Source organism: Mirounga angustirostris, unplaced genomic scaffold, assembly GCF_029215605.1.
Source record: "Mirounga angustirostris isolate CCGP_5_RB_7025 unplaced genomic scaffold, mMirAng1.0.hap1 SCAF_14, whole genome shotgun sequence".
NCBI lineage: Eukaryota > Metazoa > Chordata > Mammalia > Carnivora > Phocidae > Mirounga > Mirounga angustirostris.
Genome location: NW_026991722.1, coordinates 89,152,153 through 89,174,832, shown reverse-complemented (window position 1 = coordinate 89,174,832; position 22,680 = coordinate 89,152,153). Strand labels below are relative to the sequence as shown.

Sequence of the window (22,680 nt, the reverse complement as noted above, 5' to 3'; positions counted from 1 at the left end):
ACCTAGATGAGCGCAGGGGGATTCAGAACTGCAGTGGCGGATGGGGCTTGGGCGTAACTTCGCAGATATATGCATGTCAACTCCGAAAGACGCAACTAGGTGGCCCTGGGGGAGTAGAGACAACACTTGACCCCTCGGTCCCTCCAGGATCTTAGTATTAGGCCACATGTCAAACAGTTGAAGGAGTGGGGAGGCTTGCTTTGGTGGTGAGAGTAGGAACAGCAGTGATTGCTAACCTTTGGGTGAGTGCTCACTGGGGGCCCGGCACTCTGCCGAGCTCCTTGTATGTGATCTTAAATTGATCCTCACAGCAGCCGTGGAATGTGACTCTGTAATCATCCCTATTTACAGACAAGGAAACTAAGGTTAAAATGTAAGGGACTTGCCTGAGAGCCCATGACTAATAAGTGGCCAAGCTGGGATTTATGTCACATAAGCCTGACTCTCGAGCTCTTCCTCTTTGTCACTCCCTGCTTCAGGGATAATGGGACTGCCTCAAAAGTCTCATGGTTTGCATTGTTGCTGAGAACAGTTGGAGGCCGAGTTCAGTGAGGACTCTTCTGGGTCGAGAAAGGAATGACTTCAGCAGTTGGATCCCATCAGGAGGCAGTGGGCTGGAGGGTTCGATCAGAGACTGAAGCTTGGTTGAGATGCTGCAGAGGGAACAACGCCCCAGCATTGGGCGGGACACAGAGACAGGACACCACTGTCAGCCCTCCTCACCCTGAGATTATAGGACATAGTCTTCCCAAATGCCCAGTTACAAAGCTAAGTTGTCCCTTGAAATGCTTTCCTTCCTTCCTCCTAATAAAAAAGGTGATATAAGTTAATTTAGAAAGTTTGGAGAGAATATGAAGTGTAAAGAAGCAGGAAAGCAATTACCAAATTCCTGCACACACAGGCAACCATTTGGTGATTATTTCCTTCCAGTCTTTTCTCTGCGTGTTTTTGAAAAACATGTCAGAGCATAACGTATATGAAATTTCACATCCAGCCTTTTCATTGGAACGGTGTCTGGTTTCTCATTCAAATCTAATTATTCCCTAATCATCAGTTCATTTCTTTTACTTTCCCAGAGAAAGACTCTTCATAATGTTATTGTAGACTGAGGGCATGGGGTAAGTGAGCAAAACCAAGCATGGTCAGTTAGAGAAACAGTTATTAGGCCAGTTTGGTTAGAGTGGAGCATTCTAGGAGGGCAGCAGCAGGAGATGGGGAAGGGGATGCTGGGGCCAGATCAGGGAGGGCTCCGTGCCAACCATTAGCACTTGGGGAGCAGTATCGCTTGGTGGCTCAGAAGGCAGGCTCTGCCCAATTCACACTGCAGCCCTGTTCCTGGCTGTGTTACTTTGTCCAAGTCAGCCACTCTAGCCTCAGTTTTCATATCTGTAGAATGGGAAGACTAATGCTATACCTACCTCATAGGATGGTTGTGAGGATTAGCACAGTGCCTGGCTCGTTACAAGTGCCTGGCTCGTTACAAGTGCCTGGCTCGTTACAAGCGCCTGGTGATTGTGAGCTCTTACATGAGGCCATGGGAGCTGCAAGGAGGAGCTGTCTGGGGTGTCAAGGTTAATTTGGCAGCATGCCGGTGGGAAGGGTGGTGACAGGAGACCGACGAGGCCAGTGCTTCAGTGTGGGTTTGAAGGTGAGAACCTGGTTGGGCTGAAGAGGACATCCTAGAGGCAGAATAAAGCAGGGCTTGGGGAGGTCAGCTGGAGGGAGAAGTCAACAATTCTAGAGAAGACTTGTGTCGGGTGCAGGAAAGGGGCCTTTTGGGCAGGGTGGGGGCAGCCTCCACTGTCCCTACCACAGAAGCTCTTGAGCAAAGCAGCTGTAGTAAGAGTGTTGACAAGGGAGAGAAGGAGGGAACAAGGGGACTGGCCGATTGTCCTTTGGGCAGAAGCCCAGTCCTTACCTGGCACCCTCCCACCCCCGTCAACCTTCCCGCACAAACACACCTTACTTTTTTTTAACCTCGAGATTGGTATTCCGGATCAGTAAGTGTAATTTTGAAAGCAGGGCCTTTCAGTTAGACTTTTGGAGCTGCTTTGTGAAAGCAGGAGTACGTCAGGCCTTGGCCCCCTCGAGGACTGCACTGATCTCTTTGGCAGTCCCTTCCCTTCACCCTGGGTCTCTGAACTGCTTTAGTCTGAGAAGGATGCCGCTGTTGTGCCTTGCTTCTTAATTGTTTCTTTAAGAGATCGAAAGTCAGATCTTCACTATCACTGGATCAGATAAAGGAGAGGAAAGGGTCAGTTGTGAAATGTTATCTGTTCTGATGCTTGTAAAACATCCCTGTTACTCAGGCATAAGCACTAGAAGGATTATGAAAGAGTGCCCTACCCCAGGGCCAGGTGGTTAGGGCACAGTGGGGTCTGCTGTATGGTACTGGGGGAGACCGGCTCCTGATGCCTGAGTCAGGAGGCACTGCCTGGAGAAGGTGACACCTGCCTTATGGTGGACTTAGCTCTGGGAGGTCACTCCAGGCAGAGGGAGGGGACAGGGCTTGTTCTCTGAGGTTGAGGAGGTACAGGAGAGGAATGCAGCCCAGGAAATAGGGAGAGGGTGGCTGGAGATGCTATCCGGGCCAGATCTCACATGGCCCTCTGTGCTGTGGTCAGGAGTTCAGACTTGACCTTGAGGATAACCATCAGATGGGAGTTTTGTGAGAAAGAACAGAGGTTGGTGGGGAGATAGCTCAGTCCCTCCTTGCTGTCAAGAGTAGGAGGCGGGCACAGATGGCCAGGGAGTACCTTCACAGGTTGAGGGATCAGCACCCATCTGGAGGTGGGAGGCACTGAGCAAGCTCGTGCTGGGAAAACTCCACTTTCTGGAGTCAGGGAAAGAAGTGGCATCCAAGAAAGTGTTTACAGGAAGTCCGGCTACATAGTGACTTGCTTTCTCACTTGCTTTCTGTCCCATTTGGCCTTTGATTTCATTGATTTTCAAATCTTTTGGGATGGGACAAGGGCTCCCCTTGATTTTCATTAAGGAAACCAAGGACAGACCTACCCAAAGACAAAGGACACCTGCAATTCAGCAGAGCCTGACAGTCAGCCACCCTTAGACATTAGGATCGTAGTGGGCTGAAGAACCCTGGCCTCTTCTTAAGGGTGTTGGTATTTCACATCATCATGTCTCCTGGCTAGCTATGATTTTCCCTTCCTCCCTTGCCATTTGGGCAGCCGGAACACTTGGTTTCTGTTCCAGTTAACATATGCTCTAACCTACCGGCTCACAGCAGCAGCATTGCTTGGAGGTAGTAAACATTCGGAAAGGAGCTTTGTTTTATAGGAACAACTGCAAATGTGTGGTAAACCTGTCTCTGGGTCCCTCCCAGGCCTCTCCCCTTGGAGGAGGATGGATTAATATGGCTAGCATATTCAAAGCAGATGATAAGAGAATTTCCAGACAAATTTCTCCCTAGAGTCTCCTCACATTATTAGAGGCGTGGCCTGGCAAGAATCCTGGATTGTAGCATCCAGGTTTCTTGAGCAAGGAGATTGTATCTCCTGATTTTCCTGGATGACTAACTCCCACTTCCAAAGCCAATGCTGTCATACGAGGCACGGTGCCCAAGTATGATCACTCCTTGGGGACATCAGGGTGAGCTGGTTTGACCAGGCAGGCCTTCTTTTTTTTTTTTTAAGATTTTTTTTTTTTTTTTTTTTTAATTTGAGAAAGAGAGAGAACACGAGCAGGGGCAGAAGCAGAGGGAGAAGCAGACTCTCTACTGAGCAGGGAGCCCGATATGGGGCTTGATCCAAGGACCCTGGGATCATGACCTGAGCCAAAGACAGACACTTAACCGACTGAGCCACCCACATGCTCCCAGGGCAGGCCTTTTATGTAATTCTCTAGGCAGAGGTGCTTAAAAGGTTAAATTGTACTGAGTAAAGTCCTCCCTCATGCTGGAGAAGTTTCTAGGCTAGGCCAAAGTTCTGTGCCAGCAGGGCCTGGGGCCAGGACTGCTCTGGTGCAGACAGGCTTCGGAAAGGGGAGAAAGGTCACAGAACATGCTGGCAACCATTTGTGATGTGTCCTTCCCTCCCCCACCCTCTTTTCCCAATTCCTACCTTTCTCTTCTCTTTTCAGGAAACATCTTTACCCAGCAGCCAAGTTACTATAATGACCTGGATGAAACCATGCCCACCATCCTTCAGGTACCAGCTCTCAGCCCTGCCCAGATCCCCTCCCCAACCTGATAGTATGTCCCTGGACTTTCTTGGAAGAGAATTCACCCTTTTCCCCACTTGAACAGAACTGAAATACAAGGGCTGTCTATCACTCATACAAAAAGAGCTTAAATTGTGTGCTGTTTGCCAACAGCCATAGGCCTCTAAGGATACCCCTCTAAGAGACCGGTGTTTCTCAAATAAGAGCTTTAAAATTCTATAAAACTGTTTTAGAATATAATAGCATTCATTGCAGAAAATTTGGAAAACATAAACAAAAAATAAAAAATGGAAAGAGGAAAATTAACCCATCATCCTACCACCAAGAGATTCTACTATTCACGATAACAGTTAGGGTAGTTTCATGCTAGCATACTTAAAGATGGTGCAATGAGTTCAAGACTTACATGATTTTACGATGGGCCCTGTTTTCTTCTCACTGTTGATTTGTCTTTGATTTCAATGTATTTCCATAAATCGCCATCTCCATAGAATCCAAAACATACATTGTTGAATGTATATCTTAAATATTCATTACCATACACTTGCCCAGCATATTCATTCGGATAATTTCTACAGGCTTCTGGGGGCTTTTCATACATTTTGTCTTTTTTTTTTTTTTTAAGTTTTATTTAAGTAACCTCTACACCCATCGTGGGGCTCGAACTCACGAACCTGAGATCAAGAGCCGCACGCTCTTCCGACTGAGCCAGCCAGGTGCCCCTTTACATTTTGTCTTTTTAATCCTCACCACAATCCTGTAAGAAGAATAACCCCCATCATCCCCATTTTACAGTTTTCACTTTGACCCCATGCCCTGTTGTTGTCTTAGCTGGTTTCTTGGGAACACAGGCACATACTTGAAAGATTCCAAGGCAGCTTTCAGATCACCCATCCCCGATTGCAGGTCAGGGGTCCTAGCTGCTGTTTCGACAGGATGTGGGAGAACCCCTTCTTGTGTTTCACAGGTTTTCAGCAATATCCTCCAGCACTGTGGTTTGCAAGGGGACGGGGCCAGTGCCACACCCCAGAAACTCGAGGAGAGGGGCCGGTTGACCCCCAGCGACATGCCTCTCTTGGTGAGGTTGCCCTTCAGCCCAGCCTCTTCTTGGCTAGCAGAGGACCCGACAGCTTCTTCCCCTGCTTGTGGCCGTTTTCCCCAACCCCGGAAGCAGCTATTCCCATCACACAGGCTTAGAGCATTTCAGCAGGCTTTTTATTTTTCTCTGGGAGCTTCCTTTATGGGGCAGTGGAAAGAACAGAGCCCTAGAGTTCAGACGATGGGGGTTCAGTCTTCACGTAGCTCAGCACAATGAGCTCATTCGTGTTACTCACTGAGCCCTGTGTTCGGTAGACAAATTTGTACTGAGGAGGCTCCAGTGTGTGCTGAGCCTTCAGGGTAAAGCAGCAGGGCAAAAGCAGAAATGGGACTTACAGTAGGTAAGAGAGGTAAATAAGGACCATAGACATGTGTCAGGCCTTATGCTGAGCACTGGAGATAGAGCAGGAAAGAGGCAGCTGTCAGCTGCCCTCTTGGAACTTGCAATCTTGTGGGAAAACGGGCATTAAGCAGGTGTTTCAGAAAGAGGCATACCAAGTTCTGTGGGAACAAGTCATTTTACCTGCCTGAACCTCAGTTTCCTAATCTGTACCACAGAGATCTGAACAGCTGCTCAGCCTACTTTTTAGAGTTGTCAAGAGACTCCAGAACGTGTATAAGAAAGCACTCCGTGTTCTGTGTGGACTTGATATTCTTGTCCTCAATGGGATGTTCCTTCTGTGTAGGACCATAGTCATTGTCTTTAGGTTCAGGGGTTGGTTCTCCTTCAGCTTAGAAGCGAGAACTGTATTATCCTAGAACTAGAAGTAACCCCAGAGATCATTGGGTGGGTGCCCATTAGAGCTACGATAGCAAGACCTGAGGTAGGGAGATTGAGGAACTGGTCCAGATCGTGCTCCTAGAGATGGACCAGCCAGGCTTCACACAGACGTCCAGTGATCTCTTCCCCCGACAAGGCATCTGCCTGTTGGCTCCCACTGGTTTTGTCAACCTTATCTCATACCCACCACAGAGCTGTGTATGGGGGCAGAGGAGAATAATGCAATGTTTTCTTTTGGCAACAGGAATTAAAAGACATTGTTCTCTACCTTTGTGATACCTGCACTACGCTCTGGGCCTTTCTGGATATCTTCCCCTTGGCTTGCCAAACTTTCCAGAAACACGACTTCTGTTACAGGTACAGCAGTAATTCTGACTGCTAAAGTAGAGGTTCTAGTTGACATCCTCATTCAGCAGATATTGCTGGGTACTTAGAATGTGCCAGGCGCTCTTTTAGCCTGGGGATACAGTAGTGAGGAAGACAGGTAAGGCTCCTGCTTATGTGGAACCTGCATTTTATCTTTTTTTTTTTTTTTTAAGATTTTTAAAAATTTATTTGAGAGAGAGAGCAAGAGCAAGCATGAACGGGGGGAAGGAGCAGAGGGAGAGGGAGAAGCAGACTCCCTGCTGAGCAAGGAGCCCAATGTGGAACTCGATCCCAGCACCCTGGGATCATGATCTGAGCCAAAGGCAGATGCTTAACAACTGAGCCACCCAGGCACCCTGGAACCTGCATTTTAGAAGTATTCCCATTTTTGGTTAAGAACTAGGTAAGGGAGGGAAAAAACCCACCAACCAAGTTTTAGTTCAGTTCCATTGTTTCAAAGCCCCTCTCATTGGCAGGCACAAAGGCGTAACAGATCATAAGAAGTGGTCTGAGGACTTCAGCATCTGGTCTAGAGCAGAGCACACTCAAGGAAACAAGCAGATATGCTCACATGTGGGGTCAGCTGCTGTGGCCATATCATAAAGCACTCCAGGAACACAGAGGAGGGAGGCAAAATTCTGTCTGGTGAAGTAAGAGGTTTCCTGATGGCCCTTAAGTGAGAATGGACAGGAACCTTCCAGACAAAAGGATTACAGTGGCAGGAAGGGCATTCCAGGCAGGCAGAGTGAAGGTGGGAAGGCCCAGAGGGTGTCAAGGGAGAGCCAGGGAGTGGAGTGGGATGAGGCAGGGCCCAGAGCAGCAGGAAAAGGAGCAGCTAACAAGAGACGCTCTGGAGAGGTCAGTAGGAGCCAGATTGTGAGGAGCCCTGACCTCGCTGGCAGGGAGTGGGGCCTTTATTCTGTAGGCAATAGAGAGCCACTGGGAGTTTTTATCCAAAGGAGTTATAGAAAGATCCTGCCAGGATGAGGAAAGACGTAGAGAAGGATATGAGTAAAGAAAGATATAGGGAGGGAGACCCTCCTTGCCCACTTAGTATCATGAGTATCTGTCTATTCCTTGTGCAGTGAGAAAGGGGTGCTTGGGCCTAGGCTGGTAACCACCATGTTGCCTGGCAGCAGCAGGGGTGGAGGCTGGCCTGTTCTCAGTGGCCTCTGGCTGTCGCTCTTGCCAGACATCTCTCCCCACTATTTGCAGGAGCTCCTGGGAGCTGCCCAACTCTGTGCACTCAGCCACCAGTCCATTCATTTACTCACCCATTCACCAAAACATGTATCTAGCACCGACCTCTGTCAGAGGTGGCACCTGGCACTCTGACCCCTCCTGGGTCTCCTCAGCTCGAGAACATTGCATGTGAGGACTGATCAGCCTCCCAGAGGATGTTAGAATAAAGCGCCAATCAGCACTCTGCCTGGAAGAAAGGGGTTAGGATGGGCCTGTAGCTGTAGTTGTCCCCTTTTTGAAAAGGTATCTTTTCTCATGGTTAAAGTGGCAAATGCTCATAGGAAATTTGGAAAATCCCAAAGGTAGAAAATTAAAATCACTATGAGAGATCATGCTATTCTTAGGATTTTGTATCCTGCTTATCTTCACGTACCATAGGCATTTTCTTTTCTTTTTTTTTTTTTTTTTAAGTAAACTGCCCCCAACGTGGGGTTCAAACTCACAACCCCGCGATCAAGAGTCACATGCTCTACCAACTGAGCCAGCCAGGCGCCCCCATAGGCATTTTCCCATTTTGTTAAAGCATCTTCCCAAACGTGGCAGATTGCTTTTGAAAGGGTCTTTGGAAACAGAGGGTAATTTTTGGAAGAACTGACTTTCCTGCAAGGGACAATGAAGGCAGGGGAGCAGCTCCACCCGTCTCAGGGTGAGGAGGGAGGAAGAAAGGAAAACAGGGTTGACTACCAATGACACTGCCTTTGACACACAAACAATCCAGGGGTGGCCCAGCCTTTTCACACTGTGCGGGAGGCCAGGAACGCCCGCTGAGTAAATGCAGCCACCTCAGTGCCCGCAACTTTCTGGAAGGGGCTACAGCCACCAAATAGCTCTGTGGCTAGTCCTCTCAGAACAACCTCCTTCTTCCCAGACATCCTCAAGTGTATCTGAGTATCTCTCTCTGTCACTTAATTTTATGAAAGAATAATACATTCACATGGTTTAAAACTCAAAAGGTGTAAAATATATAATGAGGGGCACCTGGCTGGCTCAGTCGGTAGAGCATGCAGCTCTTGATCTCTGGATCATGAGTTCAAGCCCCACATTTGGCGTAGAGCTTACTTAAAATAAATAAAACAAATAATAATAATAATAAATATATATGTATGTATAAAATGCAGTCTACCTCTTCCCCTTCCCCAGTCCCATTCTCACACATCACCATTGTTGTTAGGGTTTTTTTGTGGAGCTTTCCAGAGATATGCATATAAATATAAGCAAGTGTGCACATTACATATCACCCCCTCTGCCTTTTTTTTTTTTAAGATTTTACTTATTTTTATTTTTTAAAGATTTTATTTATTTATTTGACAGAGAGAGACACAAAGAGAGGGGGAACACAAGCAGGCGGAATGTGAGAGGGAGAAGCAGGCTTCCCATGGAACAGGGAGCCCGATGTAGGGCTCGATCCCAGGACCCTGGGATCATGACCTGAGCCGAAAGCAGATGCTTAACGACTGAGCCACCCAGGCACCCCAAGATTTTATTTATTTTTAGAGAGGGAGAGCACAAGCATGGGGAGGGGCAGAGGGAGAGAGAGTCTCAAGGACACTCCCTGCTGGGCGCAGAGTCCGACGTGGGGCTCAACCCCACGTTCCTGCGAACGTGACCTGAGCTGAAACCAAGAGTCAGATGCTTAACCGACTGAGCCACCCAGGCATCCACCCCCACCCCCTGCCTTTTAAATTAAGGGCTGACATGAATACTCTATGTATTGTTTGTATTTTATTTAATTAAATAATTTATTTGTTAAACAACAGAAATTTATTTCTCATAGTTCCAGAGGCTGGGTGCATTTTATTTTTAAATTTAAAGTGTATCAGTACACAAAGCAACCTCAATCTTTGGTACGGCTAGATAGAATTCCATTGTACTGTGTTAGAATACCAGACCCCATAGATCGACCTTTAGATTTTTTTTCAGTTGTTTGCTATTACAGAAAAGTGTTACAAAGAAAAACTGTACATATATCATTTTGCACCTTTGCAAGTACATCTGAGAAATAGATTCCTAGAAGTAGAATCACAAGAACAGATGGTTTGTGCATTTTAAATTGTCATAGATCTCACCAAATCACCCTCCATAGGGGTTGTTCCAATTTACCCTCCCACCAGCAGTGTATCCTGGCAACACCTGAATCAGTTTGGGCCAAACTGCCCCCTCTGTCTTTTTCTGGGTGTCATGCTGTGGGCCTAGAAAGCCTGCCTCTTTGGGCCTAGTTACCCTCTGCTGTGTGTGGGACTACACCAGCGTAGAAGTTGCCAGAATCCAGCCAGTCGATAGTGAAGTGTTCACAGAGTATCTGCTACAAATTCAGCAGCAGTCCTAGGCCCTGAGGCTGCAGTTCCGGCTGTGGGAGGTGTAAGACATTCAGAGGAAGAATCTGACCACAGAAGAGAGGCAGCTACATTTTAAGTTGTAAGGGTAACATACTCTGAGTGCTACGCACCTAGTTCCAGGAAGAAGTCATCACGTGGTGAGCATCACCAGGAAGCGTGCGACTGGGACGGAGAGTTGGAATCTGAGTTGGGAAGGGGGTGGCTGTGAGGTTGCTGAGGTGAGAAGCAGAGTCAGCTACTCCATGCCAGCTGTGGATGAACCAGAGAGAGGAGTTACAGTTTGATGTCACAGGAGGTAGGGAACTGCTGGCGGGTCTGAGCAAACAGAAAGAGCAACCTTGTTTGTTTCTCAAACCTCAGTGAGTTCTGAGTAGCCCTCTCATTGCTCTGTGAGAAGGAGCCTGTCTGGGCCTCGGTTTCCCAAGTGAAACAGGGATGTGGCTACAAGTCACTTCTCACGAGGCTCTTCCAGCCACAGCGGACCCAGTCTGGGGTGAGCTTGGGGAAGAGCTGGGGTGGTTCCGGGAGCAAATTGCTGTGGTGACAACTTGGGAGCAAGAAATGGGCCTTCCCCCTTCCCATGAGTTGCTGTTGATTTTCTGATGAAGTGTGGTCTTTATGAACTAATCCCACCTTCTCCCCATGCGCGCCTCCACAGACTAGCTTCCTTTTATGAAATCGCAATTCCTGAACTGGAGTCTGCAATGAAGAAGAGGAGGCTTGAAGATAGCAAGTGAGCAGGGGACAAAACTAAGTGCCTTGTCATGGGGGAGGGAGAGGCCCTGCCTTCCCCGGGCTTCAGCGTCCCCATCTCTTAAGAACGAGGTGGTGGCCCCATGGAGTGTCCCTGCCTAGCAGCCTCCCGGCCCCTGCATCCTAGCCTTTACCCCTCAGCTGTTGCTCCAAGCTCTTGTTAGTCCGCTCGCCGGTTTCCCACCCACTGTTCTGTTTTTTGGGTTTTTTTAAGATTGTATTATTATTTATTTATTTGACAGAGAGGGACACAGCGAGAGAGGGAACACAAGCAGGGGGAGTGGGAGAGGGAGAAGCAGGCTTTCAGCTGAGCAGGGAGCCCAACATGGGGCTCAATCCCAGGACCCTGGGATCATGACCCAAGCCGAAGGCAGACGCCCAACAACTGATCCACCCAGGCACACCTCACACCCACTGTTTAAACAAGAAGCGGCCCTGGAATCAGCTAGCCTCTCAGGGCCTGTAGCCTTTTTGCCTGCTTCACTGCTATATCCGCAGTGAATTGTGACGCTTTCTGAGCCCTGGGGAGGGGCACCTGCAACTGTTGAGAATAAGCTCCCTCTGGGCCTTTTTATCTCCTAAATCTTGTTTTTTTTCCTCTCTCTCTCTGGCCTTCAAAGGCTGCTAGGTGACCTGTGGCAGAGGCTGTCTCATTCCAGGAAGAAGCTACTGGAGATTTTTCACATCCTCATAAACCAGATCTGCCTTCTCCCTGTCCTGGAAAGCAGGTGAGCCCTTGGGAGCAGCTGCCTGGGTGGAAGAACCCCCTCCCCAAGCCCAGCAGAGGCGTTCCCCTCACTTCATCTGCCCCCTTCCCTGTTGAGCAGAGATGGGAAAAAGAGACACATGCCTCTTTCCTGTAACTGGCCTGAGGCCTTGTAGAGGAGCAGGCCGGGGGAGGCAGGGTGGGGAGCTACAGATCATTTGCATCGAGTGAGCTCATCTTCCCTGGTGTCCTGTTCCAGCTGTGACAACATTCAGGGCTTCATTGAAGAGTTCCTTCAGATCTTCAGCTCCTTACTGCAGGAGAAGAGGTGAGTGTGGCTGAGCTGGGATCAGTTTGCACGAGGCCTTACATACTAGAGCCTCTCCCATATGCTCACCATGGTCTAAGGTTCTGGGATTTGTGGTTGGGCAGCAGCCCAGCGCCCCTGTTGCCCCAGCCTTGTCCCTTCCATCTGCTCTCTGCCCAGCAGGTTCCTCCGGGACTACGACACACTCTTCCCTGTGGCTGATGATGTCAGCTTGCTACAGCAGGCCTCCGCAGTCTTGTATCCTTCCACAGCCACTGGGACAGGACCTGCCCTGACCAGGTTGGAGATGGGCTGGTAGGACCCAGAGGAGCAGAGGGAAGTTTAGCTCCAGAACCCACGGGTCAGCCAGCTTTCCCCAGAGCGTCTGCCAGAGCCCCAGTCCCTGTTTCTGGAGGAGATGACTGACTACTCTGATCCTCAGAACTGGGTGGGGTAGGAGTCCTGCGTTCTGTAGGTATTTCCTGAGTGTCTAGGCCTGTGTGACCAACATGGACTCAGCCCTGCTCTCACAGACCTCATTGCAGGAGGGGAAACAGACAAGTAAACAAGCACGCTCAGGGTAAGGCTATGAGACAGAAGTGATATCCAAGCTGAGAACAGCAGAAGAAAGTGGAGGAGGCCAAGCCCAGAGCTAAGTGTTCCCAGTGGATGGAGGACAGAGAGGCCCATGTGGGGAGCCCACAGACATTTTGTGTAGATCAGGGGGGCAGGGGCTGGGGGACTGGGGGGCCAGGGTCTAGTGGGAGGAGGCTATGGCATGGCAGATGAGCTGGGGCTGAGCAGACCTGCATGGCCCTGGGATGACACTCACTGAGTTTGGACTCTGTCCTACTGGGGTGTCATGGAAAGGTATGAAACAGGGAGTAACAGCGTCAGTTTTGTACTTTGGAAAAGCCCTGTCTGGCACAGGGAGGAGAACAGACTGGTCTGGGACCTCTTTGAGAGGCCCAGGGGCTGGTGAGGATGCTGTGGCTGGCATCCAGGCATGGCCAATGGGGGTGTGGATTAGAAGGGGAGGGACGGCGTCTAGGGCAACTCCCAGATGTCCGGCTTGACAGTGCCCGGGGTGGTAGAGAGGGAGGAAGGACAGGGAGGAGGGCCTGTGGGCCATTTTGGAGGCTGGGCTGGGTTGCTCAGTCTCGCCTCAGGGATACCCTCGGGGCCCTCAGCCTTTGCAGGAAGCCCTCAGCTAGTTGGACAGGAAGCCTGGTGGCAGTACCCCCATCAGGCCCTCCTCCTGGGGGTCAGTACAGAGGAGGAGCTGCTGGCTCATCCAGATATCATGCCCAGGATGCCCCTGGCCCTGTCTTCATCCAGAGCTGCTTTCTGCTGAGTGGCAGGTAACTAGGTTTCAAGGCCACTGTGGTCGTGGTCTGGCCTATTTCCCCACGCAGCCCGGGTGCCCATCATGCCCGCTGGGTACAACCCAGATAGCCCCTAACACAAGTCATAGGGTCAGATGCCAGGGAGGGATTGAGAAATGATGCTGCCTCAGAGCGAGGGAGGCAGAAAAGGCCCTGGCACCCAAGAGACAGACTCCTTAACACATGTCACAGGGACGAGACACGGACTGCCTACATCCTCCAGGCGGTCGAGAGCGCGTGGGAAGGGGTGGACCGACGGAAAGCCACAGATGCTAAAGACCCACCGGTGGCCGAGGATCCTAATGGGGTCACTGTGTTGGCGGAGCCAGTCGGTGGACCATCCTCACATCCAGAAAACTCAGAGGAAGAGGAGGTGTGTGTTTGGAGTGGCGTTTTCCCCTGCTTCCCCTGCCCCTTGCGGGAAACCTCTCCCTTCTTGGTTTCTGCTCTCAGAGAAAAAGGTTTCTTTTGGAATGGACAGCCTCGAGCTGCCTTTAGAGAGTCCTGCAAGTCGCGTCAGCTGCCAGAACCCCAGTTTCTCTCCTATAAAATGAGGTGCTGGAGCTTTTTCCCATGAAATCTTTCCTGGAGCTCTCCTCTAAGCAGATCACCGTGGCGCTGCTTGGGCCGCAGCAGAGAGCAGCGCCTGGTCTCACTGCCTGGCCAGCCTGGATGCCCCGCCATGGGACTGCAGGGCTCCACTGAGCGAGTTTGGAAGCCCCTGATCTAGTACTTTCTCTCCAGGCTTTTCCAGAACTCGCCCAGTCTGCAGCTGTACCGACTGGCCCCTGAGCCCAGGACTCTTCCTTGCATGTTGGGAGGCAGCATGACGTAGGGATTAAGGCCACCCAGTCTCTGGGGTCAGACAGCTCAGGGGTGTACCCGGCTTCCTGCCACTCACCAACTGTGTGGCCATCACTCCCCTCTAGCCTCTGTTCCCCATTTATAAGTGGGGACAATCACCATCCCTGCCTCCACAAGTTTGTTGGGATTCCCAGAGCGGTTGTGTGGAGGGCCCCGAGCCCAGCTGGCCCTCTGTGCTCTGTTAACAGATGCTACTTTCTTTCCTGTTAGACTTAGGCCCATGACTGCCACAGGGCCTTGGAAAATGACAGTCCTCTCCACCTTTCCCACCCTCTTCCCCATTTGGCTTCTTAGCTGAGACATGGATGATTTTTATTGTTGTTTGTTTGATTTGCGAATTTTCTTAAATGAGAAACCTAACAGAATTCAGTCACATTGAGGAGGATATGAACTGAATCCCCCTTCTTAAAAAGAATATAATCAGAGGGGAGCAGCTTCCCACAGTCCAAGGCTGGTGATTGCTGTTCTTCTCCAATGTCAGCCATCAACTTGTTAGAGCCGGATAAGAATGAGTAGAAGCCACGGCCATTTCTGGAGTGCCTGTTCTTCTCCGGGCACTGTGCTCAGTGCTTTGGGTGCATGATTCTCTCTGAGCCATCTGAAACAACCCCATGAAGTGGATGGTAGTGTGCCTGTTTTGTATGGAAGAAGCTAGGGTTCAGAGAGGGAAAGTGCCCTGCCCAAAGTCACACAGCCAGAAGTAGCTCTCCCAGTAAGTCACAGAACCCCCCTTTTCCCAGGGGAGGAAATGAAGACTTAAGAGGCCTGAGTCACTTGGCTGAGATCCTCGGCCCAGGAGTGGCAGGCCAGGACTCATACCAGGTCCCCTGATTCCCAGTCCTGTGTGTGTCAGGGCCTATGGCCCTCTCACCCACCTGGCCCGGTCTTCCCTGCCTTTACTCCAGCTCTCTCCGCAGTGCATGGGGGCGGCAGCCACCCTGGGCCCCCCCGTGTGTGGCGTGGAGCTGGACTCGCTCATCTCCCAAGTGAAGGACCTGCTGCCAGACCTCGGAGAGGGCTTCATCCTGGCCTGCCTGGAGCACTACACCTATAACCCGGAGCAGGTGATCAACAACATCCTGGAGGAGCGGCTGGCCCCGGCCCTCAGCCAGCTGGACCGCAGCCTAGACAGGTGGGAGAGACAGGTGGGAGGTGGCTCACGGCGCCCATGCGGTGTCAGGGCCCTGGCCGGAGGCACTCTGGGGGCCTTGTCCCAGGCCCCTTCTTAGCTCCTCTGCTTCCCGCTCCTGTGCCAGAACTCAGCCCTCTGTCTCTTCCCCACGGTAGCCTTCGCCAACCGTATAAATGAATGGCCGCCTTGGGAAAACATCAGAACTTGAGGCCCCCAGGAGGTCCTCACATGCCCCCTGCAGGGCGGAGAGTGTGCATAGCTGGATGGCTCTGCCACACCTTGCTGGAGGACCGATTGGAAACGTGGCATGTGACAGAGGGGTTGCTGAGCCTTTCAGAGCTCCGAAGTTTCCGGCCTGCCCCTGTCATTGTCACCCTTCCAGTAGATTCCTGAGGGAGGACGGCCAGAGCTTCTCACTTTCCTCACACCTACCTTTCAGAGTTTGGCCCACTGCTTCTCTGAAGGCCCACGGGCCCGTGGGAATGGATGCACGAATGTGCATAAACAGATGGTGTTTATTGAATGAATGAACTTAGCTCTGTCTTTGGACAAGTTCCTTAGCCACTTTGTGCCCATTTTACAGAGGAGGGCACTGAGGCACAGAAAGGTTGAGTGATGTTAGCAACCCATCTCATCAGACTGTTGTGAGTGTTCGGTGAGGGAGGGAACTTTTAAGAAAATCTGTGTGAACGGCACGTGGGACCAAGGGGGAGCTTTGCGTGAGAGATGGCTGTGTGCCCAGGGAGGGGCCAGACCGGGCAGGGTTTTAGATCGTGTCTCGTGTGGCTGTTGAAGGGGAGTGGAGGATCTGATGGATGTCACATAGGAGGGGCCAGTAGGGCACAGGTAGGCGTCAGCTAACCAATCCCCCTTAAATTGATTTCTCTGTCACCTCCCAGGCAGGTGAAGCCAGACCCGACACCCCTGCTGACGTCTCGTCACAATGTCTTCCAGAATGATGAGTTTGATGTGTTTAGCAGAGATTCAGTGGACCTGAGCCGGGTGCACAAGGGCAGGAGGTGAGTGCAGTAGGCTGTGGGGTGCCAGGCACCCCAACTCTGTTAAGTGCAGTGAGAAAATCGAAAAAAAGGGCTCCGCCTTTATGGAAGTGGCCTGAGTTTCAGCTTAGGGTCCCTAGCAGTCCAGGGTCCCCCCCCACCCAGCAGTCCAGGACCCGTGTGCTCCCAGCAGGCAGGGCCAGGTTCTCTAAGGGTTATACATTAGGCTCTGACTCTGCACAGGGTGGTTTTTTAATGAATCCCCTTGTTGATAGCAAAAGGCCAGAGGAACCTAAGCTGTCCCCCTCTTCCCTTCTTGTATCTTCGGATGTGTCAACCATCAAATCTCTGGGCAATAGAGCTGAGCCGTACTTCCCAGAAGCCCCTCCTCCACATGATTTTCTCCATTCTGTGACAAAATGAGAAAATTAAGGACCTGTAGTAAGTGAGCTTTTCAGAGCGTGAGCATATTCTATTTTAAGGTCTTTCTACTTATTTTTAGCTTATGTCCTTTCTACTTTTTTGGCATTGAAAAGTCCATTTATGATTTATTCATTCATTCAACAAATATTTATTTGCCTGGTGCTCACGGCATACTAGGCCCTGGATTTATTAGGTGCTGGAGATGTAGTGGGCAGTAAAACAGACATGGCCCCTGGCCCTGTGGAGTTTGCACTAATCAGTTGGTCAAACGAGCCAAGTAACATTGCAGATCTAACAGGCACTATAAGGTGAAGGTGTGCAGACTTCCGAGCTTCTAGTAAGGGCTTTCATCTTGGCAGGAAGGCTCCTCTGAGGAAGTGACATGGGACCAACAGTGGAAGGATGAGGAAGGGTCAAAGGGCCAATTCTGCAAAGTGGGGGAGGGGGGAAGAGAGACTTTCCAGGCAGAGCAAACAACAGGGGCGGTGACCCCGAGGTCATGGGGAGCATGGTAAGGGTCCCATGAGCTGACACATTTCATGCTTTGGAAAGAGGACCTGACTTTGGAGTAGAGGCCCATTGGAGGGACCACGAGTCAGTAGTGATGATAGAGGCAAAGTATATAAATATATACAAAAAATATAAAAGGCAAAGTAAGACATTGACAACACTGTGCTCGCCCCCAGGGTTTCCCTAAATGGTATTGGTTCATGAAATCTGGAAATTTGGGAACTGCTGGACAATTACAGGCTTCCCTCTCTCTCTGCCTCATTATATATATGTATATATAAATACACACACACACACACACACGGAGACAGTGAGGTTCAGAGAGCAGCGGTGGGAGACCTGCCCCGTTCTTGTTATAGGAGCCCCAGTGGCAGAATTGTAAGCTGCTGCTTCAGAGAGGGCCCCGTGCTTCTCCCTCTCCCCAGGGCCATCGGCTGCTGGAAGCTTGGCTGGCCGAGGGCTCGGGGAGCGGACTCAGGGCAGCTATAAAGCCATCTGGCTGGCTGGACAGGAAGCAATTATAAACTGCTTAGTCACACACATTGCAACATCCCCAGATCCCGGGCTAGAGATGTTATCCTGCATCCGTGGCCGCTGTTCCAGACCAGAATGACCCTCTGCAGCTCCTGCTATGGAGAAAGGGGAAGATGAGGAGGGCTGTGCCTTGCTCCTGGGGCACTCCAAGCTGCCAGGCAGAGACTGGGCGGCAAATGTTTACTGAACTCGTTGTGCTGGGTAGCCTGGGCGCTGGGGATTGCAAAGAGGCAAAGCCTCCATTTATGTGTTCATTATTTATTTATTCATTCAGCAAATATTTATTAAGTGATTTACTAGCTCCAGATCCTATGCTAGACACCAAGGAGACAAGGTGAGCAGGGCACCTGGGTCGTGCTCTCAAATGGCACAGAGACTGTGGGAAAGACTCAGACCATTAAACAAGTAGCAACAGAGTGGGAGAGGTGCTGGGGTGGGGCATACAGGGACCGCAGTGAGGACACCTGTCCTAATCTGTTCCTTGCACGACAGGGAGTTGCCAGGTAGGGCAGTCTAGGCTTGGTCAACCTGTGGTACAGCCTCATCATCAAGGACACATCTCTGCCATCTCTCGGAGCTAGTTCCTTCAAAGCCACTGGGTGGCCGCAGCTGTTTCAGCCGTGACGTCCAGCAGTGACAAGTGGGAGTCTAGACCAGATCTTCCTGTATCTCTCTTAGAGACCAGGAAGCCTTTCCCAGAAGTCTCCAGACTCTGCTCACATCTCAGTGGGGAGCTGGGTCACAGGGCCGAGGGCCAGGGCTCCGGAAGGGGGAAAGGTGGAAAGACCTGAACCAAATGAGGGTCTGTTAGGAGTGGGATGAAGTGGACGGTGGCTGTTGGGTAGATGCTGGGCACATGTGCTGCAGGTAATTGCTAGCCAAGTGAAGGAGGCAGTGTGTATAAGGTGGGGTCCCATAACTCCTTTGGACTGAACAGAGGCGCCCTGGAAGATTATGAGTGCTCTCCCTCAGAAAAGGGTCTATGGCCAAAAAAATATCTGTGCACTTGGCTTTTTGGAGAGACACAGCGCATTAGCACATTAAAGGTTCTGACAAGTCCTGCAGGAAAAAGAAACAGGATTCACTTTGTTGAACTCAGCAGGTGCCAGGTTCACTTTTAGTCAACATCTTATTTCATCCGTGGGATGCAGAATTAAGACTTGGCAAGGATAAGAGGCTTGCTTGTGATGGATCGCACAGCCCAGGAAGTACCTGAGCAGACTGGAGTCAGTAGACCTGTGTTCTGGCCCTGGCTCGGCTGATAGAAGCTGGGTAACCTTGGGAAAGGCGCTCTGCCTCTTGGGACCTCCGTTTCCTCACCTGGAAAAGGAGGGATTTTTTGCCTCCTCAGGTCCTTTAGGAGTTCAGAGGTGGGAATCACCCCTCAAGGGCCAGTTTGAGTTGGGCTTTGAAGGATAGGCCGGAAGAAGTGAGGAGGGGAAAAAGTGGCTGGGCTTCAGGGGAACCCACGTGTTCCCTGGGCTCCCTGTCATCTTGTAGGAGGCCGAGGAAGCACCTGCTCCAAAGTCTCCAAAACCACTGTTGCCTGTGTTTCCAGACTTGACTGGACTTCTGGCCCTCAGATGGATCTTCTCCTGGCTGGCTTTGCCCCTGACTTTTCTTTTCCTTCTTGGTTCTGAATGGGGTCATGGGCCCAGAGCTGCACCTCCCTGGATGGGATGCCCAGGGCAGCAGGCTCCAATGTCCCTGCCTGTGTCCTCTCCAGGACCCTGGGTAGGTAGAGTTGGCAAGGCTTCTCCAGCCCTGCCAGGGAAGCGACATAACCAGAGGCCCACAGTGCGACCTTATGCATGAAAACTGGGGACCAGATGGACCAGGAGCTGTGGGGTGTGGCAGAAAGGACAGTGACACCTCTCATTCATCCTTGGACACCTGATTCAGCACAGGTCCTAGCACCTAGTAGGCCCTCCGGAAATGCGTGTGCAAAGAGGGGATGGGCTCCTTCTAGTGGCACCAAACACCTGGACGGGCTCGGGCCCCTTCCCCTTGCTCCCCGCCTCTTTCCTCTTCAGCCCCCAGCCTGGGGAAGAGAGCCAGGTAAGGGTTGGGGCCGCAGTCACTGGCCCCCTTTCCTGGCATGACATAAAATTTTCCTGTGGACCAAGAATTTTCCCTGGCCTAGATCCAATGCCCTCCAGCCCCCCAGAGGCTCCATTTCCTCTCCTCCCCCACCACTAGACCCCCTAAGCCAGAGGTCATCTTTCCTTTCTCTGTGTTCCCAGGACATGCTTACCTCCATTTAGCACATTTCACGTTAGCTGCCATTTGCCCGTGACCCTCACTAGACTGGGAGTTCCACGAGGCCAGATCCAGATCTTACTCTTTTTTGAATCTCTCCCGCAACCCTGCCTGGCACATAGTAGGCCCTTAGTAAAAACTGTTGAAGGAAGCCAAATCCTGACCTGCCCCAGCCTCCCTGGCAGACAGCCTGAGAGACTCAGGCCCCTTTCCCTCCCTGCATCAAAAACCAGTTAATAGAAGATTTTTATGGAGGCTATGTATGACTTTGTATCTCTTTTTCTTCTTCTTCTTTTTTCTTCTTTCTTCTTTCTTCTTCTTTTCCCCCCTACCCTTGATACATTCCAGAACACTGATTACACAGCTAAGCTGGATTTTCTTGCCTGGCATCTCATATTGATTTTCCCCTGCAGGGCTAGAAACTACATTCCACAGGCTTGTCCATGTGTCTGACAAGCCAAGTTTTTCTACAGATTTGCAAAGCCACAGTCAAGAGGCCTGAGTCCCCACTGAGGTTGTGCTACAGTTCACTGATCCCAAGCACATCCCACTCCTTCCTTCCACCGCACCCAAATTTCCTCACCTGTGATATATAACAAGAGTTGAACTTTTGGACTTTTTTCTTCCAGTGCAATCTGACATGGAAGATTGAACTGTAGAACAGATAGAAAGCCACCGTGATGAAACAGGGGTGGGAAAAAGAAGGCAGCTACCCCTGCTCACCCCTCAGCCCCCTGAGGTCCCCTGTGGCTCCCCTGAGCTCAGTAAGAGGGCCACATGTGGCCTTGCTCTTTCTTAAATTATTGTTTATTTTTTAAAGATTTTATTTATTTTAGAGAGAGAGAGAGACAGCATGAGCAGGAGGGGCAGAGGGAGAGGGAGAGAGAGAATCTCAAGCAGACTCCATGCTGAGCATGGAGCCCGACAAGGGGCTCGATCCCAGGACCCTGAGATCATGACCTGAACTGAAACCAAGAGTCGGAGGCTTAACTGACTGCGCCACCAAGGCACCCCTAAATTTTTGTTTTTTAAAAGGTTCAAATAATCCCAGGCCCTACCTAGGAGTAACCATTGTCATTTGGTGGGGGACTTACTAGCTCTGTCTGTGCATTGACATATGTAAATTATAATCGCTGTGCTCATAGGAACAGATAGTTTGTCTGGTTTGCTTTCTGCTTTTTATACAGTTGGGATCATATGTATACATTTTTCCGTAGCTTGCTTTTTTCCTCTGGAGTAAGTCTTAGAACTCTTTCTGCATCAGCACAAATAGATGAATGTCATTCTTGATAACAGCCGCCCAGCGTTCTGTAATATAGATGTGGCATATCATTTGGCCATTTCACCCGTGATGGACACTAGCTGTTTTCCATTTTTCACTGTCACAAACAACGTTGAAAAGAAAATTCCCCATCAGACCTCTTTATGCACCTCACCAGCCTTTCCCTAGGGTGGGCGCCTCTGAGCGGAATTTCCCGGCCGAAGGGTGGGCACGTTTTCCATGGCGGCAGCCCTTTGGGATGCCTTCCAGAGCGGCTGGACCCGGGCACACAGGCACCTGCCCACACCCCTGCCCCCTCTCCCCAGTGCAGTTTGCGCCAGCCCGAGCCCATGGTGCCTTGAACCTTCATGCTCACAGCCTTCAAAGCCTGATGGTTTCCTCTCTCTCTGCTGTCCCCGCCTGTCCGCTGCCAGGAAGGAGGAGAACACACGGAGCCTGCTGAACGACAAGCGGGACGTGGTCGCGCAGCGGCAGCGCTATGAGCAGTATAGCGTGGTGGTGGAGGAGGTAAGGGCCTCAGGCCGCCGGGGTGGGGGACACTGGCCAGCCCCGGGCCCCTTGGCCCCATACTCCTGCTCTTGCAGGTGCCCCTGCAGCCTGGCGAGGGCCTGTCCTACCGAGGTGATGACTACGAGGACGAGTACGATGACACATACGATGGCAACCAGGTGGGCGCCAACGATGCCGACTCGGATGACGAGCTCATCAGCCGCAGGTGAGGCTGCAGGGCCCTAAGTAGGTGGAGTTCCGGGGGGCGCGGGGGTGGGGCACAGCGGGGCTCCCAAAGCCTCTTGTTTATACAGATGGGGAGGCTGAGGCCCTGATCCCGTGAGCAAGTCAGTGGTAGAGCCAGGGCCTAAACTGAGCCCTTTTGACTCCTAGTCCAGTGCTCCTTCTACCCCCAGCCACCACCTTGACCAGTTGGTCCAGCCCATCCTGAGTGGGGCAGCATTTATTTGGTTTCATACAGTCCTTTTAGATTGTTCTCCTTGGCTGGAGAAAACTCTCCGCCGTGGAATCTTAGAGAGATTTCCCAGTGCAGATAAAAGCAGAGCTGCCCCAGCCCGCTCAGCCTCCCCTAAGCCCCTGTGTCAGACTCTGGTACCCTCAGAGAGTCTGGGGGCTGGAGCAAAGCTGGCTTGAAAAGCACTTTGGTTTTTTCCAGCTCCCTGAGCCCATCCCCATCCTGATGCCCCCTCCTCACCCAGCGCAATCCCCTCCTCCCTGAGGCTCCCTCTCCAGGTTTAATCCAGTCTTTGATCTCACTTTCTCTCTAAACCCTTAGGCCCTTCACCATCCCTCAGGTGCTGAGAACCAAAGTGCCCGGAGAAGGGCAGGAAGAGGACGAGGAGGAGGAAGAGGAGGCTGAAGAAGAGGCTCCTAAGGTACCTCCTTGGCAGGTGGCAGATGAAGGGGAGGGTGCAATTCTGAAGGGCACATTGGGACCACTGCACCCCTGCTTTCCCACAGTTAGCTCTGAGGCAGCCCTAGCATCCCTGCCCGGGAAAAAAGGGGTTCTTTTGAG

At 51.2% G+C, this 22,680-nt stretch overlaps 1 protein-coding gene across 15 annotated transcripts in view; it reads left to right on the top strand.

Annotated features, from left to right (window-relative positions):
- The window catches only part of ASCC2 (activating signal cointegrator 1 complex subunit 2), a 40,139-nt gene that overhangs the window by 12,728 nt on the left and 4,731 nt on the right, over window positions 1–22,680 (top strand). For 5 of the 15 annotated variants that reach the window (XM_064578639.1, XM_064578631.1, XM_064578645.1 and 2 more), the window contains 13 exons: window positions 4,099–4,166; window positions 5,147–5,257; window positions 6,303–6,415; window positions 10,661–10,735; window positions 11,376–11,483; window positions 11,721–11,789; window positions 11,949–12,026; window positions 13,346–13,526; window positions 14,923–15,149; window positions 16,049–16,168; window positions 21,461–21,662; window positions 21,740–21,870; window positions 22,441–22,540. In XM_064578639.1, coding sequence (XP_064434709.1) covers window positions 4,099–4,166; window positions 5,147–5,257; window positions 6,303–6,415; window positions 10,661–10,735; window positions 11,376–11,483; window positions 11,721–11,789; window positions 11,949–12,026; window positions 13,346–13,526; window positions 14,923–15,149; window positions 16,049–16,168; window positions 21,461–21,662; window positions 21,740–21,870; window positions 22,441–22,540 — 1,583 coding nt within the window. The remainder of the gene's footprint in view (window positions 1–4,098; window positions 4,167–5,146; window positions 5,258–6,302; window positions 6,416–10,660; window positions 10,736–11,375; window positions 11,484–11,720; window positions 11,790–11,948; window positions 12,027–13,345; window positions 13,527–14,922; window positions 15,150–16,048; window positions 16,169–21,460; window positions 21,663–21,739; window positions 21,871–22,440; window positions 22,541–22,680) is intronic. The other 10 variants (XM_064578640.1, XM_064578635.1, XM_064578632.1 and 7 more) reach the window with 9 other exon arrangements.